Below are 19,408 nucleotides of genomic sequence, written 5' to 3' on the forward strand. Positions count from 1 at the left end.
ATTTTTGAGCACCCAAAGTGGTAAGACACATTCTTGAAAACAGCTTAAAAATTTCTGTAGATAACACCACAAATAATCCACACAATACTTCAACAAGCATTTATTAAACGCCTACTATGTGCTCAGCACTATACTAGGCACTCGGGGGTGCAGAGATACAAATGTAAAAGTTATTATTCCTGCCCTCAAGGAGCTTACAATTTAATTTTGGAAATAAATACAAATATGAAACTATAACACAGAGTGCTAGAAAATAATTACAAAGCAACATATAAGTACATGGACCACAGTATAAACTCAAAAGATAAGTGCTGAGGCAGCACAGAATGAGGGAGGTCACCACATAAGGTGATGTCAATCAGGGAGAGCTAACTCAGAAGATATAAAGATAAGCTTTGAAGGGAGTGATGAACATGAGCTGGGACCAAAGAGCAATCTAAGCACAAAGAATAGCATGAGAAAGGCACAGAGGCAAGAGCTTGTAAGACATCAGTAGAAGGCTGTAGGAAGTTTGAATCTGTTGAATCAAGGTGAATATGCTAGAGTAATGAAGGCTGATGAATATTAAGCATAGAGGTAATGGAGAATTTGGAACACCACTGCTCCGTAGGAATTATCTACTGGGTGTTACTTAGTGAAAATGAAATTTTACAATAGAGATATTGTAAAAAACAGGTGTTTGAGGAGGATTGCCTTGGAAAAATTATCTACTGGGTGTTACTTAGTGAAAATGAAAATTTTACAATACAGATATTGTAAAAATGGAGTTTGAAGAGGACCACCTTGGAAACTTTATACAAGATGAGGATCCTGGGAGCAAGGAAATTGGAAAAAAAAGAATTACAGTAACCTGGGCCTCAGATCTACAAGAAAGGCTATAATGGGATGTGAGAAATGGGAGATCAAGCCTCAAGGAGAAAACTGATTAAAAACTAGACTGACAGCAAGTTTTTGGACATGGAGAATGGAGAGCAGAAAAAGATAACTCCAAGGCTGGGGTAAAAATATGAAAGGTGGTGACACTTTTCAGGGCAAAGGAATTAGGCAATGAGGCCGGTTTAAAAAGAAAACAGGAGTTGGCGATATATGGTGATGAATCCTGTTTTCAAATATCAAGTTGTACAGGTACCTGTGGAAAATTCCAAAGTCACAAACTGACCCACAGGGTGGGAAAAATGAAGTCATTCGAATACAAATAGTAGGTATAAACAATCAAAATGGATAAACAGGAGTACAGAAAATAAAGTGAATAAAAGATAGACAGGGAGATTATTCTCAGCGGAGAAGAGAAGGGGGAGTGGGTGGAAAGATCAGTCAAAAAAAGAAAGCCAGATATTAGAGAAAAAGGTTCCCACAAGCCAAAGGAGGGAGAATTCAACAATATAAAATATAAATTAGATCAAAAAGGACATTAAAAAAAAAAAAAAAGGCCTTACTATTTGTCCACTGGTGAGTCTACGAACCTTTCACTGGAATGCTAAGTATGAAAGCCAGCAAGAAGAAGTTTTAAGAACAGATTAAAGAAAAAGGGGGGGTTGAAAAGCGGAAGACATGTTTGAAAAACCATGAACAACAGAGGAGAAATAGAATGGTAGTTAGAAATGGGCAATGAGGTTGAAAGCATTTCACGTTTTATGCTGCAGATGAACTTACTATTGTTATCCTAACTGACCATCTGCCTGGCCTGGTACATGGATATTTCATTTCCCTCCACAATTCTATTTTCCCTTTGGCAGTTTAGAGAAAAATTATATTTGAATTTATTATTGCTTTATCCTCCCAGTTACTCTGTTAAATATGTTTTGTTTGCACAATTTAGTTTTATGGTACTACAAAGCATCAGCACTTAAAAATGATATAACTATAACCCCAAAGGGCATTTTCAACCAATTTACCAGTAATTCTAATGTATTTGCACTCTACTGCATATTCTCTTCCCCAGTACCTCTCATGACAAGGGCTACATATTTTTAAACAGCTGACTAGATTACCATGTACATTATACACAGCATAGCACAGTAGTCAGAAGCACAGGCTCTAGTCTAGAATCAAACTGTGTGGGTCAGAATCAGTTTTATCACATACTGGCTGTGTGATATTGGTCAACTCACTCAACTCTCTAAGCCTCCGTTTCCTCATCTATAAAATGGGGGATAAAATAATACCTACTGATATGGTTTGGCTGTGTCCCCATTCAAATCTCATCTTGCATTGTAGCTCCCACAATTCCCATGTGTCGTGGGTGGGACCAAGTGGGAGATAATTGAATCATGGGGGCAGAACTTTCCTGTGCTGTTCTTGTGATAGTAAGTCTCATGAGATCACACTGTTTTATAATGAGGAGTTCCCCTGCACAAGTTCTCTCTTTGCCTGCTGCCATCTATGTATAAGACATGATTTGCTCCTCCTTGCCTTCCACCATGAGTGTGAGGCATCCCCAGCCATGCAACTGTGAGTCCATTAAACCTCTTTCCTTTATAAATTACCCAGTCTCAGGTATGTCTCTTTATTAGCAGCATGAGAACAGACTAATACACTTATTATGAGCCTGAGAAAGGCATAACAGGGTTGGGCACACAGTAAGTGCTCAATAAATGTCGGTTATTTTTATCTGGAGACTCAGAACCAACAGTAAAGTTAACTGCTCTGTTTGGGAATCAACCACCATATTCTAGCACTGCACCTTGCTCCACGGAGAAAATCTTTGAAACCTAACATGCCTCTCCCAGGGCTATGTTGGATGGCATTAGAGTTATGAAAGAACCACCTTATCATGTCAGTTCCTAAAATGAGAAGCTTAGGATGGGAGGAAAAAGTACTGATGAATAGTTCATTTCAGGTAACATAAAGATAGAATCTATAGGATAAAGGAGCTTAATGAATGCCATTCACAGTTAAGAGCTCAAAATAACACACAGCCTGGTCAATAATATTCTATGCTAAGAGTGTGAACTTGAGACAAAGAATGATTTATAATGATATCCTCAAAGAATCCACAGCCTTTTTCTATTGTCTTATACCGTTTGGCTAATTCTATATATGTGCTGTATCAGCTTTGATAATTCTTTCAAGACACAGTCTTTTCTCACACCGAATATAACACTAATTTTTCTAGTCATTATTTTCTCCGAATTTATGCCAGATGCTTAGTGATTCTGAGATTTAAGTAATCTGGCTACACATTACTCTGAATACTGACACATAAAGAGACTTTAGCTAGTACATATGTACACATTTCAATATGTTGCTCTGGTCTATGGCCATACCACCCTGAATGCACCCAATCTTGTTACTATGTTGCTTTGCTAAAAGGGCTTTTTATTGGAATAGAAGAGAAGCGTTCTTCTAAAGTGTACGGCAGGTGTGTGTGTGTATACATACACATGTGTACACACACATGTATTTTCCCTCTGACAATGCACCTATCATATGTAATACCTGCATACAAGGTAGTACTGGCCCCAGGAAGAATCAGTATCTTACAGAGGGTAAGGCACAACTGAAACAGAGAGCGAAGATCTAGATATGACCAGATTTAGTTGTTTCTGGTTTCTTAAAATTTCAAATACAAAGAAATTAGGAATGGTAACTTACAAATCAAAAAAAGAAACAAGAGAAGGGAGAATAAAATAAAGGATAATGAAAAGGACTGTTGGAAACCAATTTGACAAGTGATGGGTGCCTTCATTCACCAACAGCTCAATGAAATTGATGTAGATAATTCTGATGTTGTTAGTAGTCAAAGTGGGCCATAGGGAGGCAGAGAAGGAATGTTATAGGGAAAGAATTTATGATCCAAAAGGTGGTCCTCTATGAGATAAGATTTTGATTGCTATTTTTGACCCATCAATCATAAAATAATATGATTGTTATTTCTTTTCAAGATAGTCACAGGGTGAAATTATGAAGCTTTCATCAGAACCTATTTTTTTTTTTTCTGAATAGGCTTAATGTAATCAATTTTAAGTTTGAAGGTTAATTTTGGAAAGCCCAAAATTAACTCCAACTCTGGTAAATAAGTGGCTACTCAAATGGTAAAACTAAAGTGTAAGAGTAATAGAGGGTTTTCTCATATGGGTTATTAAATGGGAATTCTAAGAATGTTCCAAATATTTGGAAGAATACAGTAGTACTATTGGAATAACAGTACTTGGGAATAACAAGTGACAACCCACATTGGATGCGTAAGTTCTGGCATGTTACTTTAAACCAGTCTCATTACTTTATATAGTATTCCTTGGTATAATGAAAGCCTCAAAGATGAAATATAGTGCCTGGTGATACCGAGTTTAATAGTACATCTCTGTTGGTAGATTACAGACATGGATTACAGATCAAGTGCACCAGAGTTCAAAAGAATGAAAAACTGTGAGGTAAGATATTAGATTACCACTGTGGATATTAAAGTCATATAAACTAATGGCAAGAAACAGATGGAGAATAACGAGTGAGGTGCTAAGGCCATCTAAAGAGGTGGGTGCAAGGTAGTGATAGGAGTGACAGACCATCTAGTCAGGGAATTTGCACAGGCTGATAAGAACCTGAGAAAGCAGTACTGTAATGGGCCAAAAAGGATGAGTATACATTCTTTGTAAGGTTTTTATCTTCCTAAAGCATCTTTGTCTCCTTCTCCTACCTGATGCCATAACTAGCATAGTGCAAACTATTTGTACCACAGTGTACAGTGGGGAGGTAGAAGGAGAGTCAGAAGTCAGCAAAATGTATAACTATCCAAGATCAAGAGCAGCTGGGCTGAGTCTCCACTCACCTCTTTCTCTGTATTACTCCCATAACCATCACTATATGTGTCCACTTCCTTTGCTGACACAGGTATTGGGACTGGGGGTGGTGAAGGATATATATAGATGCTTAATGACTCAATGGAGTCAGTGAAGGTGATACATGAAGAAAAATGCTGGAGTGCTGTTAAAAATATAGCATTCTGAGTTTGTATGGGAATACAAATTTCCACTGACTAGAAGGAATATTAGAATAAAAAAATGCACACTTAAGCATAAATACATTAAGTGTCTGTAAAATTTTCCTAGAAAGCTACATACAAATATAAGTTTCACACAGAAGCTACTTGTGACTCTAAAGCAGCTTCTTAGATCAGATTAGGAATACAAGGGCACCTTCAAGGGAATAAATGGGAGAGAGGGATCACAGGAGATAGGAAGAAGCAGAGGAACTAGGAGTAGCAGCCTCTCTCAAATCTATAGCTACTCACCTAAAAGACAAACTTAAGCGCCTCAAGCCACGACAAGCAACTTGCTCTAATGCTATTTTAAATTTCTAAAGGATACATTTGTCAGGAGCTCCATCAGATACTTTCAAAGACAGTCAAGCTAATCAAACCCCAAGGCACTGGGCCCAAATTACTGAAGAGCTATCCTAATTTTGCCACCACTATAGATTCTGACACTAAAGTTGTGATGACCTTTCTGCCTTTTAGTACACTGAAAGACCTCTCACTGATGTGTGGTTTCTCTAATGCTGAATAATGCTCAAATTGTAACTGAAGTTGTTCCTAAACGCCTATGGATTCAGATTTTTCACCACTGTGGATTCTCTGATGTCGAATGAGACTCGACCTCTGAATAAAGGCTTTCCCACACTCATTACATTGGTAGGGCTTCTCCCCTGTGTGAATTCTCAGGTGTTGAATGAGACCAGTGTTCCCATTGAAAGCTTTCCCACATTCTTTACACTTATAGGGTCTTTCTCCAGTGTGGATTCTCTGATGTTCAATAAGGCCTGACTTCTGACTGAAGGCCCTCCCACACTCATTGCATTTGTAGGGTTTCTCCCCAGTGTGGCTCCTCTGATGACCAATAAGATGTGAGCTCCGCCTGAAGGTTTTCCCACACTCATCACACTCATAGGGCTTCTCCCCCGTGTGGATTCTCTGATGTCCAATGAGGTGTGAGCTATGACTGAAAGCTTTCCCACACTCATTACATTCATAGGGTCTCTCCCCACTGTGGATTCTCTGGTGCAGAATAAGGCCCGCACTCTGACTGAAAGCCTTCCCACACTGATTGCACTGATATGGCTTCTCCCCAGTGTGGATTCTCTGGTGCAGAATCAGGCCTGTGTTCTGACTGAAGGCTTTACCACACTCCTTACAGTGATAGCGTTTTACTTTGTTGTGGATATCCTGATGTGAAAGAAGGGCTGACCTGTAACTGAAGGCTTTACCACACACATTACACTGATAGGGTTTCTCCCCAGTGTGGATTCTCCAGTGGCGAACAAGGCCTGAGCTCTGAGCAAAGCTTTTCCCACATTCATCACACTTATGTCGTCTCTCTTGTGTGGGATTTCCCCGCTGCCTCTCTAATCTGCCCAGAAGGTCTCGGGCTTCTCCATGCTCAAGACCCCTGATAATATCCCCGTTGCATTTTGCAGCTGTCTCTCCATGTGGTTGGATTCCAGTAGATATTACCTGTTTTGATGCTAATTCCCTGTTCTCATTCCTGGTCTCACCACCTGAATAAAAATGCAATAAATAAACATTAAGCCAATGTCACATCCTATTCTTTATGGTAGGAGAAAGGAACTGAAGATAGGGGAAGAGGAAAGTACACATGAACAGCTATAAGTAAACACAAAACTTCTGTCTCCAAAACAGCTTCTTAATAGTGACCTTGCTTAATATGAGCTAGTCAACTGGGAAAGAGGTACCATTAAAAAAAAAAAAGGTAACTGGAAGGGGAACTAAAGTCAGGAAAGGATCAACTGAGGTAAGATGAAAGCTGGGGAGTGAGAGGAATATGAAACTACTAAAAAAACTAATGAGCAGGACAGAAATGGGAAAACACCCCAAACAGTCATCAAAAGGGAGGAGATACAATTAATTTATGTGAGAAAAATCTATGTAGGAATCCCATGACAACTTGGAGAAGAAATGTATGAACTCAGACAGCACCTGTGAGATGTCAATTTCCAACTGGCAAACACGCCAGTACCCTAGTACAAAATATAAGGAAGTTCTGGACAGGAGAACAGAAGTTTCATGTAAGATTTCAAGAAGTCTAAACATTATATCCCTCCGTTGGATCCTGAGCTTAAACTCAACTATGTCTTTCAGAAAGGCTGTAGCTACTATACACATAAACAACAAACAAACAAAAAATCTAAAATGACAATAATAACCACAGTTCTCCTTACCCAGGGAGAACACGTTTCTGAAATTTTCTGGCCTGTTATCTCTACTCAGATCCTTCTGTGATGGATCAAGAAGCCACTCCTCTCGAATAAGGGACACGGCCATGTCTTCAATCTTCTCCAAAGTCTGAAACAAAACAAGATACCCATTTGGGGACTGTGATTCTTCCACAGCTCAAACCTAGAGCTTGGGAGATCCACCAGTATTGGGAGAAGATTACAACTTGGAAATGTACTATGTAAAGGGATATGAATAGCCAGGAAGAAGAGGAAAATGCATGAGATCAATTGGGGGAAATTTAGGATCGATCTGTCCCTAGGCAAAAGAATTTTTGGGACAAGTTTTTGGGTAGGTACTGCTACAAACTAGACAGTCTAGATATAGGGCAGATGCCACAAACACTGACAAGCACAGCTATGGGGTTTCAGTGAGAAGGAGCACAACTCACCTGGAACCCTGCTGTGAGAAGTGTAGCTGTCATTTCCTGGTCTCCAGAACTTCCTTTCTGGGAAGGAGTAGGACTCTGGGAAGTAGACATGGCTGAGAGGAGAAAGGAGCTATGAATGAGACCAGTCCTGTCCTGTGGTTGTGGGAGTCGGCAGTCACCAATTCCAAATTATTTGTATTTTAGCAGATATACATGTATGCCAAAGATTTTGCACATGAAGTGCTGATATCTTGGATTCTGGGCCCATATCTATGGTTGCCCCACAAAACATATGCACCTCAATGTCCCTGAAGTCAGACTGAAGTTACATTCAAAAATAGAAAGTATACTGGTTTCCTAACAGGAATCACTTTTCAATTTCTTCTCTACCATCAAAACTACTTCTATCTTTGTGCTTGTACACAGTATTTCCTTAGGTCCTGTTCTCTTGGCAAACCAAGTATCAGAATCAATCAATCTCTATTAATTCATTATCTTTCTGAAATGTCTACTATGGCTTCCAATATTTGCTTTCTATAGATATCAAACAACTTACTATTAAAATATAGATTACTGTATCTCAGGCAACAAGCTTTAGGACTTTAGACAAGAATTATTAAGAGTGTTTTAATGCTTCTTTAGAAATATTAAAAAGTCATATTTATAAACTAAATCGCATAAATGAAAAAATATGAAATGCAGGGGAAGATGAGATTGGAACATCTCATTCTGCAATAAAGTAAAAAAAATACTCAAAAAACGATGGGAAAATGTCAAGAGGATACAAGAGCCAGACTGAAGGGGCCTTCTGTGGCCAAATCTGAAATGATTTAGCAAAATAAAGACAGTGGCCGAGCACAGTGGCTCATGCCTGTAATCCCAGCACTTTGGGAGGCTGAAGTGGGCAGATCGCTTGAGGCTAGGAATTCGAGACCAGCCTGGCCAATATAGTGAAACCTCGTCTCTACAAAAATTAGCCAGGCATGGTGGCATGTGCCTGTAATCCCAGCTACTGGGGAGGCTGAGGCATAAGAATCGCTGGAACGCGGGAGGCAGAGGGTCCAGTGAGCTGAGATCACTGTGATCACAGTGAGCCACTGCACTCCATCCTGGATGACAGTGAGACTCTGTCTCAAAGACAAAACAAAAACAAAATAAAGACAGTGACAGAATATTTATGGAATAAATAGGAATTTATGAGTCCATATTGATAAAGAAAAAATAATAAAATTGGGACAAGGGAACACTCTCCTTTACAATAAAGAAATGTAGAAGAAATGACAGAGTTAGAAAACCACTACTTCATAACTATTTCAGTAATCACTAAGTCAGTTAAGAAGCACCAATGAACACTAAAACTAGTGTTTTAACAAGAAAAGTTTAATGAGGACTAAGATATTTAAATACACTCAAGAGTATCTTCCACAAATTATTTATTACTTATTAGTTACAAATTACTTATTAGTTACAAAGGGAAAAATAGTAACTATACAAGAATAACTTTAACCAAGTCATCAAAGATAACACCACCAATAATAGGACAAATTCCTGTTGTACCCTTAAGAAGGAGTACAACATCTCTTGTTAAGATTTAGGTCCTGTATCCTTGGCAGGGTGAGGTGTTCCTGCCAAGTATATATGACCTCAATGTAAACATGATCAAACATCATGCAAATCCAAATTGCAGCCATTCTACAAAATAACACACCTGTACTGTTCAAGAAAAAGAAAGGTTGAGGAACTGTTCCAAATTAAAGGAGACTAAAAAGCCATGACAATTAACCGCAAAGTGTGAATCCGGACTAGACTCTGAACCAGAAAGGACATAATTGGGGCAACTGGTAAAATATGAACTGTGGCCTAGGTTGGTATTGTAGCAATACTACATTTCTTAATTGTGATAAATTTAGGAATGTATTTATTTAAGTTACCTAAGAAATGCTCTTGTCTGAGGAAATACATACTGAGTATTTCCAAATGAAGTGGCATGACACTACCAGCATAACCCCAAAAACACCTGTGTTGTAAATGTACTGGGGTAACAGAAATACGCAACTACATAAAAAATAGCCAAATTATTTAATTTGTCCATGAGTTTACCACTAGAATGAATAATCTATATTTAAAGCCTAAACATTTAAACACAGACATTGGGACTGGTCTGTAAACAGGATTTTAGTTCCTGGGTCTTCAGGAACGAGATAGGTATCCCAAATGGACTTTTTTTTTTTTTTTTTTTTTTGAGATGGAGTCTCGCTCTGTTGCCCAGGCTGGAATGCAGTGGCGTGATCTTGGCTCACTGCAAGCTCTGCCTCCTGGGTTCATGCCATTCTCTTGCCTCAGCCTCCTGAGTAGCTGAGACTACAGGTGCCCGCTAATTTTTTGTATTTTTTTTTTTTAGTAGAGATGGGGTTTCACCATGTTAGCCAGGATGGTCTCGATCTCCTGACCTCGTGATCCGCCCACCTCGGCCTCCCAAAATGCTGGGATTACAGGCGTGAGCCACCACACCGGCCCCAAATGGACTTTTATTTCTACTTCCCCTCCTTATTATCAATGAAATCTGGCTACTCACCTCTCTCTTGTGACCCTTGGGGCACTGGAGATTTATGCTGGGTTGCTTCAGATTGGAGCTGAGTATTTGGAGGCTCTGGTGCAGATTCTGAATGTACTACCTCCTCCCAGAGTACCCTATGTCCATGTACACGAGCTGAGACCTGGAAACAACAAACAGTTGGATAATAAGAAATTCCTTTGCGAAATGTAATGAACAATGAAAAAGGACCAAGAACACATCTATAGGGATACATACTTGGGGAAGGAAGCAGCGGACTCTCCCTTACTCCTTAGGGACAGTAAGGAACACCAATATGTAGATGAGCACAGAAAGAAAGGCATCATTTTTGCTTAGTACTAAAGGAAAAGATTTCTGCGGATGCCTTCCCTGCTACACAGAACACCAATATTTTGTGCTCCTAAGGCAGAAGAAGGAGGAAAATAACAAACTTAAAGCAGTGCTATGCAGTAGAAAAATCTTTTAATAAGGAACTAGAAAGCCTGATTTCTGGTCTCAAATTTACCTTTAATTATTTGGGTGTCCCTGAAAAAGTAACTTAAGCTTCCTATGCATTAAGTTCCCATCTGGCAAATAAGAACAACACAGTTGTAGGGACATTATGACAAAAAAAAAAAAAAAAGGATTTATATCCTTTACAAACATAAAAAGAACTCTACAAGTACGAGTCATAACTACACTAAAACTATTTTCATCCTTATCCAACAGAAACTGATGCTAAGCATCTGCTCTCCCACTGTGATGCCTATGTCCCTCTACCAAGCTTCCAGGACTCCCACAGTCACAGCATGCACACCTCCTTCTACTTACTGGTCGTCCTAGTATATCAATCTGCCTTTCCAAATCCTCTAATAGGGTCACCACCTCCTCTCCGTTCTCTAGCTGATGTTCCTTAACCAGAGTCTGGAGCTCCTCAGGTAGGATGGTCAAGAACTGCTCCAGCACCAGCAGCTCCAGGATCTGCTCCTTGGTGTTCAAATCTGGCCTCAGCCACTGATGGCAAAGTGCCCGTAGTTGGATCAGAGCTTCTCGGGGTCCTAGTGTCTCCTGGTAGCATAACTGCCTGAAGCGCAGGCGGAACAGTTCTTGGCCAGGAGGATTATTCTCATGCAGACTAGATTCCTGGTCCCAACCATGATCCTCCTCTACCTTGACGATTACAAGATCCTCTTCAGGAGTCTGGTCTGGTGGGGATGGGGCTGATGGCTTTCTTGATTCTTCAGCCATTAGAGCCTGAAAAGTTCAGTAGGTTCGTTTCCACTATCTTCTTTATCTTCTTAAGAGAAGACTCTTCTGAGGGCCTCTTTCTAAGGGTACTTCTTCATGAAGAAAATATGATAGTGTTAAGGCAAGTCAAAAGTCACTGTAACTTACTATGGTATCTTAACAAGTTCCTTATCATGACATGGACTTCACGGTTCAGCCAACTAAATGATCCTCCCCACTGTTCCAGAAATAACTTCTTACTTCCCTTTCTGCCATGCCAGTCACGCCAAACCCATCCATAGAAAAACCCCTTCCTTCTGCTTTCATCACCATGTTTGGGGATGTGCAACATGGCTAAGCAAAGTTAGGAAACTATGTAGACTGGGTCTAGTTGAAATTCTGTGTTCAATCTCAGCTAGCCTTCAGGGCTGCTCATTTAACCCCTTTTAGCCTTTGTTACACCAGCTGTACTAACCTGGTTCTACACACTTCAGCTCTCAACCTTTCCCTTACTTGTAACAGATGAGACTAATTTCCATATAATCTAATTCAAGGTATTGTCAAAAACTTTCCTAACACTTTGCTCTTCTCCACCCAACATTCCTTATCCTACCTGTGCTCCCCATCTTTCCTCCTATCTCAAGGTTAATTTCCTCTACTATGGATGTGACCTCCAACTCAAAAACTCTCTATGGAGCACTCCAAGGAACCAGGATGCCCTATTGACACCTACAATCCAAAAGTCTACTCCTACACTCAAAAGGCTACATACCATATGATTTTATTGATGTGAGATTCTGGAGTGGGAATCTCACATAAAATCATATAGTATGTAGTCTTTTGAGTCTGGCATCTTTTACATAGCATAATACATTTGTTTTTAATCAATGATGCATCAGCAGTTTGTTCCTTACGTGGATGAATGTTTAAATGTTTATCCACTTCCCAGTTGAGCAATATCTGAGCTGTTTTGTTATCACTGAATAAAGCCACTATGAACATCTGCATGAGTTCTGGTGTGAGTGTAGTTTTCATTTTATTTGGGCAAATATTCAGAGGTTAACTTGCTGTGTCATAAAACACATATATGTATAACTTTATAAGAAACTGCGAAACTGTTTTCCAAAGCACTTTGCATTCCACTACCTGTATATGAGAACTGCAGTTGCTCACCAATTTGACCAGCACTTGATATTGTTTTTGTTTTTAATTTTAGATATTCTAATAGGTTTATGTGTGGTGGCAACTCATTATGGTTTTAACATCTCGTATGATTTTAGTATGCATTTCTCTACCAATAATGTTGAGCATCTTTTTCTATGCTTACTTAACATCTGTATATCTTCTTTAGTGAAGTATTTGTTCAAAACTTTTACCTATTTTTTAATTTAGTTATTTTAAAATTAGGTTTTAAGCGTTCCTTATATACTCTGGACACAAGTCCTTTATGAGATATGTAATTTGCAAGTATTCACTCTTTTTCATTCTTTTCACAAGGTCTTTTGAAGAAAAAAAGTTCATTTTTTTTTTAGTGACTGTGCTTTTTGTGTCATATCTAAGAAATCTTTGCTTAATCCAAGGTCACAAATATTTTCTCCTGTTTTTTACTAAAAGTTTTATAATTTTAGGTTTCACATTTAGGCCTATGATCCATTTTGAGTTAATTTTTGTATAAAATTTGAGGTATGGATGGAGGTTCATTTTAAGGATTCTCCTTTACGTACTCAACTGTCTTTGTGTATTTGTCAAATATCAGCTCACTATATGTATGTATATATAAGGGTCTATTTCTGGAATCTCTATTTTGTTATTTGACCATCTATTCTTTCACCAATACAGAATAGTCTTGATTGTGTGACTTTTAAAATCTTGAAACCAAGTAGGTGTGAGTCTTGCAACTTTGTTGTTCATTTTCAAAATTATTTTCACTTTTCTAGTTCTGTTGTCATTTGATACACATTTTAGAATCAGTGTATTAATTTCTACAAAAATTCTTGAATTGGATTTGTACTGAATCCATAGCTCACTTTAGGGACAATTGATATCTCAACAATACTGAGTTTTCCATTCCATGAATACAATATGTCACTCTGTTGAAGTCTTCTTTGACTTCTTTCATCAGTACTGACACTACCTTCTTAAAGGACAAGATAAAATACTGTTGCCTTTAAAATCCTTTCCTGGTGTCTCCAATTCTAAATTATTTTCCTCTCATTCTATACCTCTGTTACTTAAATGTGTATTGTTTTAATGTGACTTTCCCCATAACTGTATATTTATTAGTTCTAAAGGAATTCTGACTTCGTAACTTAATTGTATTTTCCCCAGAGGCAAAGGTCCATATCTTTATCTTATTGATAGACTCGAAGAACATTAGCTGTATTTACAATAGCAAACCCAGAACATGTTTATATTTCTTGTAAGAGTGAGGTTTAAAAACAAGACCTGACGTCCAAAAAAAGTTCAATTTCATGATCTTATTTCTTTGTGAAATATGTCTATGGTTTCCATCTTTGGTATAGACATCATCTTTTGCCTAGAATTGCAATGGTAACTTTGGTTATGCTTTTTTCCCATTCATGTTCTACAGTATTGCCTACCGTGGGTTGAAATGTGTCCCCCAAAAAGATATGTTGATTTCCTAACCTCTAGTACCTGTTGATGTGACCTTATTTGGAAACAGGGGCTTTGCAGATGTAATCAAGTTAAGATGAAGTTATACTGGAATGGAAGCCAATACAACTGGCACACTTTTAAAAGGAGAAAAGACACAGAGAGACTCTCAGAAAGGAGAAGGTCATGTGAAGACACAGACACACAGATGAATGACAGCTAAGTGACTACAGAAGCAGAGATGGAGTTATACAGCGCAAGCCAAAGCTTGTCAATGACAAGAAGCTAGAAGAGCATGGCTCTGGCGACACCCTGATTTTGGACATCTAGCCTCCCTAACTATGAGACAGTAAGTGTCTATTGTATTAAACTACCAGGTTTATGATACTTTTTTTTTTTTTTTTTTTTTTACAGTAGCCCTATACTGCCAGAGAGATTTTAAAAAAATATGTAGTATGACTCACTTTCTGAAAATATTTCAATAGGAACCAAATTATTTAGCATGGTATGCAAGGCCCTTTATGAATGTAAACCTGGCTGGCTTTATCTACTTTAAACTCACATAAAGCCTTTTTGGGCTGTGGCTTTCTCATACTTCCACTCTACTACAGAGTTCTTTACTCTAGCTCAGTGGTTCAAAACTGATGGCAATATTGTCCTTACCCCCATCCCAGGGACCTTTGGTAATATCTGTAAATATTTTTGTTGTCACAACTTGGGGGGAAGGGGTGCTACTATTATCTCATACATAGAGGCCAGGGATCCTACAACGCTCAACACAGCCCCCACCACAAAGAATTATTTGGCCCAAAGTGTCAATGCCAAGGTTGATAAATCTTGGTCTAGCTAAAACCATTCAACTTTTTGTTTTTTTTTTCTTTGAGACAGAGTCTCACTCTGTCGCCCAGCCTGGAGTGCAGTGGCACAAACTTGGCTCACTGCAAGCTCTGCCTCCCGCGTTCACGCCATTCTCCTGCCTCAGCCTCCCAAGTAGTTGGGACTACAGGCTCCTGCCACCACGCCTGGATAATTTTTTTGTATTTTTAGTAGATATGGGGTTTCACCGTGTTAGCCAGGATGGTCTTGATCTCCTGACCTCGTGATCCGCCCACCTCAGCCTCCCAAAGCGCTGGGATTACAGGTGTGAGCCACTGTGCCCGGCCTAAAACCATTCAACTCTTAACTATAATTTATCTACTACCATTTTCATGAGTTCTTCTCTGTCATCCCCCTGCCATCTGTCATTCCTACCAAAGCATTTTTTACATGGTCCAAATTTAGGACTTATCACATTGTGAGAATGGGTCATAGCCTTACTGCAAATGTTTACTGACAGAGGTGATCATTATCTTTGTATTTCAGGAAACACTGTAGAGAATGAAGAAGAATGTAAGTAAAGGTAGCATACCCAAAACCAGTTGTCATAAGATGCTAACATCAAGATAAAACCAGAGACCTATAGTCCACAAAGAAGAGACAGGTACTTAGGAAAAAAATCAGATTACTGTACATATAGTTCCCCATACGGATCATCAAGGCAGCGCTTATCTTTCTAGTTTTTGGAGTTGCGGCGGGGGGTGGGGGTGGGGGTTGGTTTATAGACTCTTCAACCTAAAGAAAACACAGAACTTCTTTCCAGCAAAATGTCCACAGATACAAAATTATACATTCAATTTTAGCAGGGTTCACAGACTCAAAGGCCATCTAAGAATGACAGAAAGGTTAAAAACAAACAAACAAACAAATCCTCCATAGAGAGTATGTACAGAAAAGGAAGCGAATTTGAAAATTATTTTTAAAGTTAGACAAGGCCAGGAACAACAGGGTGGAGAGTAAACTACAGATTAGAAGAACCAAGGAGCAAAAGATATGGTTAAATATATCAATTAACATCAGGGGTATAGTTCACTGATTACGATTTTACAGGAAAGTGGAGGAATTTGCTAGAATAGTGAGATTTGGGGGAAGAGAGAATTTGAGGAAGATGCTGAGATTTTTTTGAGAAAGGGTAATCAATTTGGTTTGAACAAATTACCTATTTGTTTTTGTTTGAATAAATTATCTATAATTTTAAGATAATTTATTTTAAAATGATCTTAGCTCATTTTAAAATAATTTAATTTTTCAAATCAAAACAAACTTAAATTTTCTTAAAATAGCTTCTTGTGGTTTAATGTTAAAAAACTTAAAGGTCATTACATGGGACATAAATTCTAACTGTTTAGAATGTGATGTTATATAGTGATAGTCTTACCATGTTTTCTTGTAAATTTCCTTAAAGCCGAAGTTCATTTTTAACTACTGAACAACTGGCCATCTATTACTGAACAATCCTCATCCATAATGGTTATAAAATATTTATTATTATTATCATTATTATTATTTAGGGACAGGGTCTCACTATGTTGCTCAGGCTTGAGTGCAGTGTCTATTCACAGATGCAATCCCACTTCTTACCAGTACAGGAGGCTATAAAATATTTTAATGTGAAGTGTGCAGCATTCAAGAACTTTATATTGTTGATGTGGTATTAAAAAGTCTCAATAGTAATACTGATGAAAACCAGCTAATTACCAGGTTTGTTCATTTTTTATACCAAATCGGCCAACAGCTCTTGCCCATTGCCCATCTTGATTATTCTATTTAGTGGCTAATTTTCCATATTTTTAAGTCTCTTCCCTCTCTAATCAGCTAGTTTTTGAGAATTACAACCTATAAATAACTGAGTGCAAAATTACTCCACTATGTACTTTCCTCTCAGTTTTGTGCGTACATGTCTGTATTAAGTTGGTGAGCACTGTGTGGATACAGACTGATTTTTACAGTCTCCTTAAATAACACCTAGTCAAGTTTACATGAGTTTAATATGCCATCTTTAAAGCTTCCTCTGAATTTTAAATGCTGTAATCCTGTGAGATACTGAAGGCACAACTCAATTTTAACAGCATTATTTTTTCAATAGTTGTAGAAGGAATGTATTCTTCCTTCAGACTAAGTCTAATTTGAGAAATGTTTGGGAACTGAAAACAAAACAAAAAAGACATTTTCCAGGATTTAAAATCCAAGAAAAAGTAGGTGAAGCAAATACTATGCTTTGTTATCTCAAATTGCATTAGCTGAAAGTTTTAATTAACATCACATTTTACATTTAACCACAACAGAAATTCAAAACATGTATGTATTTGCTAAAACAATGACTGTTCGTAAATATACTCAACGGAACTAACAAACAACAGAAATATGTTTTTAAAGGTGGTGGTGGCAGTCAAAGTAGCCTGACAAAAATTATTCATGACTAACCAGAGTTTTGGAAATGGGGACCTCCCAGAGTTCCTCGTTGGCTAACTTCAGTTTGCTTTAACGAATGAAATAGGCATTCTGATAACGCTGAATTCTGAATTACCTTGAAATTAAAAAAAAAACAAAACAAACTTTCGTATAATTATCTAGTCAACACACCACCAGTTTCTGAAAACACTAAAGAAAGCAGAGTAACAGCAAAAATGGGTATGCATGGAAAACTGGGGCTTCCAAAAGCAAAATATGTCTTTTTTTAAAAACTGAGAATTTTGTTGTGACCGAAACGCAAAATAGGGCTATCTGAAAACAATTCAGACTCTGGAAATAATTGGATAAAAAATAACATGGGGGGGGTCAGTTCCCCATTTTAAGATAAACACGATCGACTACAAAATCATACCACAAAACGATTATCTATGAAGAAAGCTTCATAAAAGGTTCCCTCGCAAAAAGTTCGAGGGCAATGCGTGGGGACGTACTCTGCCTGTACCAGCAACTAAGGCGTCGGAATCGGTCCGCGGCGACGACCACCGCACATGCCCCTCTGCGGACCCCTCACGCCAGTCCTCAGCTGCGGCCTGGACCAGCCACAAAGCACCCACTTTTCTCCGACCCAGAGCCCGACCGTACTCACTGTGAGTTGCAGAGGCGCCCCGGCGGGGGGAAGGTACGCTGCAACGGATAAACACACCCGGAGAAAGGTCGGGAAGTAAAGGGGATGAAAACTGTACTCCAACCAGGGCCCTCCGGCCACTAACTTCCAAATCTGCGGAGGCACAACACCGTCCAGCACGCATCTTGCCCCAAAGGCACTTCCGGAAGCTCTCTAGGAGTCCTGGAGGTCTAAAAGCTCTATGGTCTGCCGACTGCGGGTACAGGAGTACCACGCCCCTCACCTGCTGTGTGCTGTGCCTCGGGTTCGTCTGCGTGCCTCAGGCTTCCCCGTCGCTGGGGCAGTGAACGTGCTGGGGAATAACGGACCTTGGTGTCCCCTCTGCCTTGTGTGCTCGTGCAGCTCCGCGCGTTCGCTGACAATAGTAACGGCCCCCTGGGGGTAGATATCCGACGTAGGGAGGCTGGAGCTGTGTAAGGAGGCTAGGAAAGTGTTGGAGGAGGGAGCACTTCATGGTTCCTTAGGATTCCAACTGGACTCGCGTTTGGCCCCGTTACATACCCTGTACTTTACTGTTCATAAATATATTCATAAATATATCCAATCCTCCCACATAGAGTACAAACTTCATGAGAAATTCCTGCTAATCACAGTTCATAGTTTTGTGAAATCCCTATGGCATGGCACTTAGGAATCGCATACTTAAGTATTCAAAAAATCGTAATTAAATATATATTCTTTTTGGATCTTTACATATTTCCCACTCTTTCCTATGTTAATGAATTTCAATTGCTTACAACGTCTGCTTTGCTGCTTAGCTGTTTTAATGCTAAACCTATGATGTAAGCTTGGGGAGTAAACCCTAGTTTTAATACCACAAAATTTGGGGAACAAATCTATGTTCATTCTTTTTTTGCTAGTCTTTTTTTTTTGAGACGGGGCGCTATTGCAGAGTGTGATGGTGTGATCATAGCTCACGGCAGCCTCAACCTTCTGGGCTCAAGCAATCTTCCCACCTAAGTCCCCCAAGTAGCTGGGACTACAGGTGTGCAGCAACCTCAGCTTTAAAAAATTTTTTCTTGTAGAAACGGGGTGGGGGGGGGTCTCAGTATGTTGCCCAGGCTGGTTTCGAACTCCTGGGCTCAAGTGATCCTCCTGCCTCAGTCTCCCAAAGTCCTGGGATTACAGGCATGAGCCACCGCCCTGGCCCTATGTAATGAACAGACCTGTTGCATTACAGCTTTTTAACTTTTGAGACTAATAGGATTTCAGGGGTGGAGGTTGTGGCAAGAGTTAATTTTTGTTGTTTAGGTCTCATGTATTTATTTCCTTCAGCGCCTTTCCCAACCACCTATTTATTGAGTTCTCAGGGCTCCTCCAATTTTCACCTTAATTTCCCTCTTTATCTGCTCCTGCTGGTAGCTACCACCACCGTTTCTATCCCTTCCCAATTACTAACTCCCCAAATTTTGTGTACTGACAAAGTTGTTTTGATTTAAGGGT

The 19,408-nt window shown here is 39.1% G+C and overlaps 1 protein-coding gene across 4 annotated transcripts; it reads right to left on the reverse strand.

Annotated features, from left to right (window-relative positions):
- Positions 1-85: 85 nt before the first annotated feature.
- On the reverse strand, positions 86-18,983 carry LOC105491626 (zinc finger with KRAB and SCAN domains 8). Of its 4 annotated transcripts, XM_011758198.3 has the most exons (7): positions 17,927-18,983; positions 17,293-17,395; positions 10,984-11,492; positions 10,174-10,315; positions 7,620-7,711; positions 7,174-7,297; positions 86-6,492 (listed from the first exon to the last, which is right to left on the reverse strand). In XM_011758198.3, the coding sequence occupies exons 3-7, from the start codon at positions 11,398-11,400 to the stop codon at positions 5,531-5,533; spliced, it is 1,737 nt and encodes a 578-aa protein (XP_011756500.1). In that variant the 5' UTR covers positions 11,401-11,492; positions 17,293-17,395; positions 17,927-18,983; the 3' UTR covers positions 86-5,530. The 4 variants fall into 4 exon arrangements, with proteins under 4 accessions (XP_011756500.1, XP_011756501.1, XP_011756499.1 ...); XM_011758199.3 differs by lacking the exon at positions 17,293-17,395 and having other exon boundaries at positions 10,984-11,489; XM_011758197.3 differs by lacking the exon at positions 17,293-17,395.
- Between the last annotated feature and the right edge of the window lie 425 nt (positions 18,984-19,408).

The sequence above is a fragment of the Macaca nemestrina genome, chromosome 5, assembly GCF_043159975.1.
Source record: "Macaca nemestrina isolate mMacNem1 chromosome 5, mMacNem.hap1, whole genome shotgun sequence".
NCBI lineage: Eukaryota > Metazoa > Chordata > Mammalia > Primates > Cercopithecidae > Macaca > Macaca nemestrina.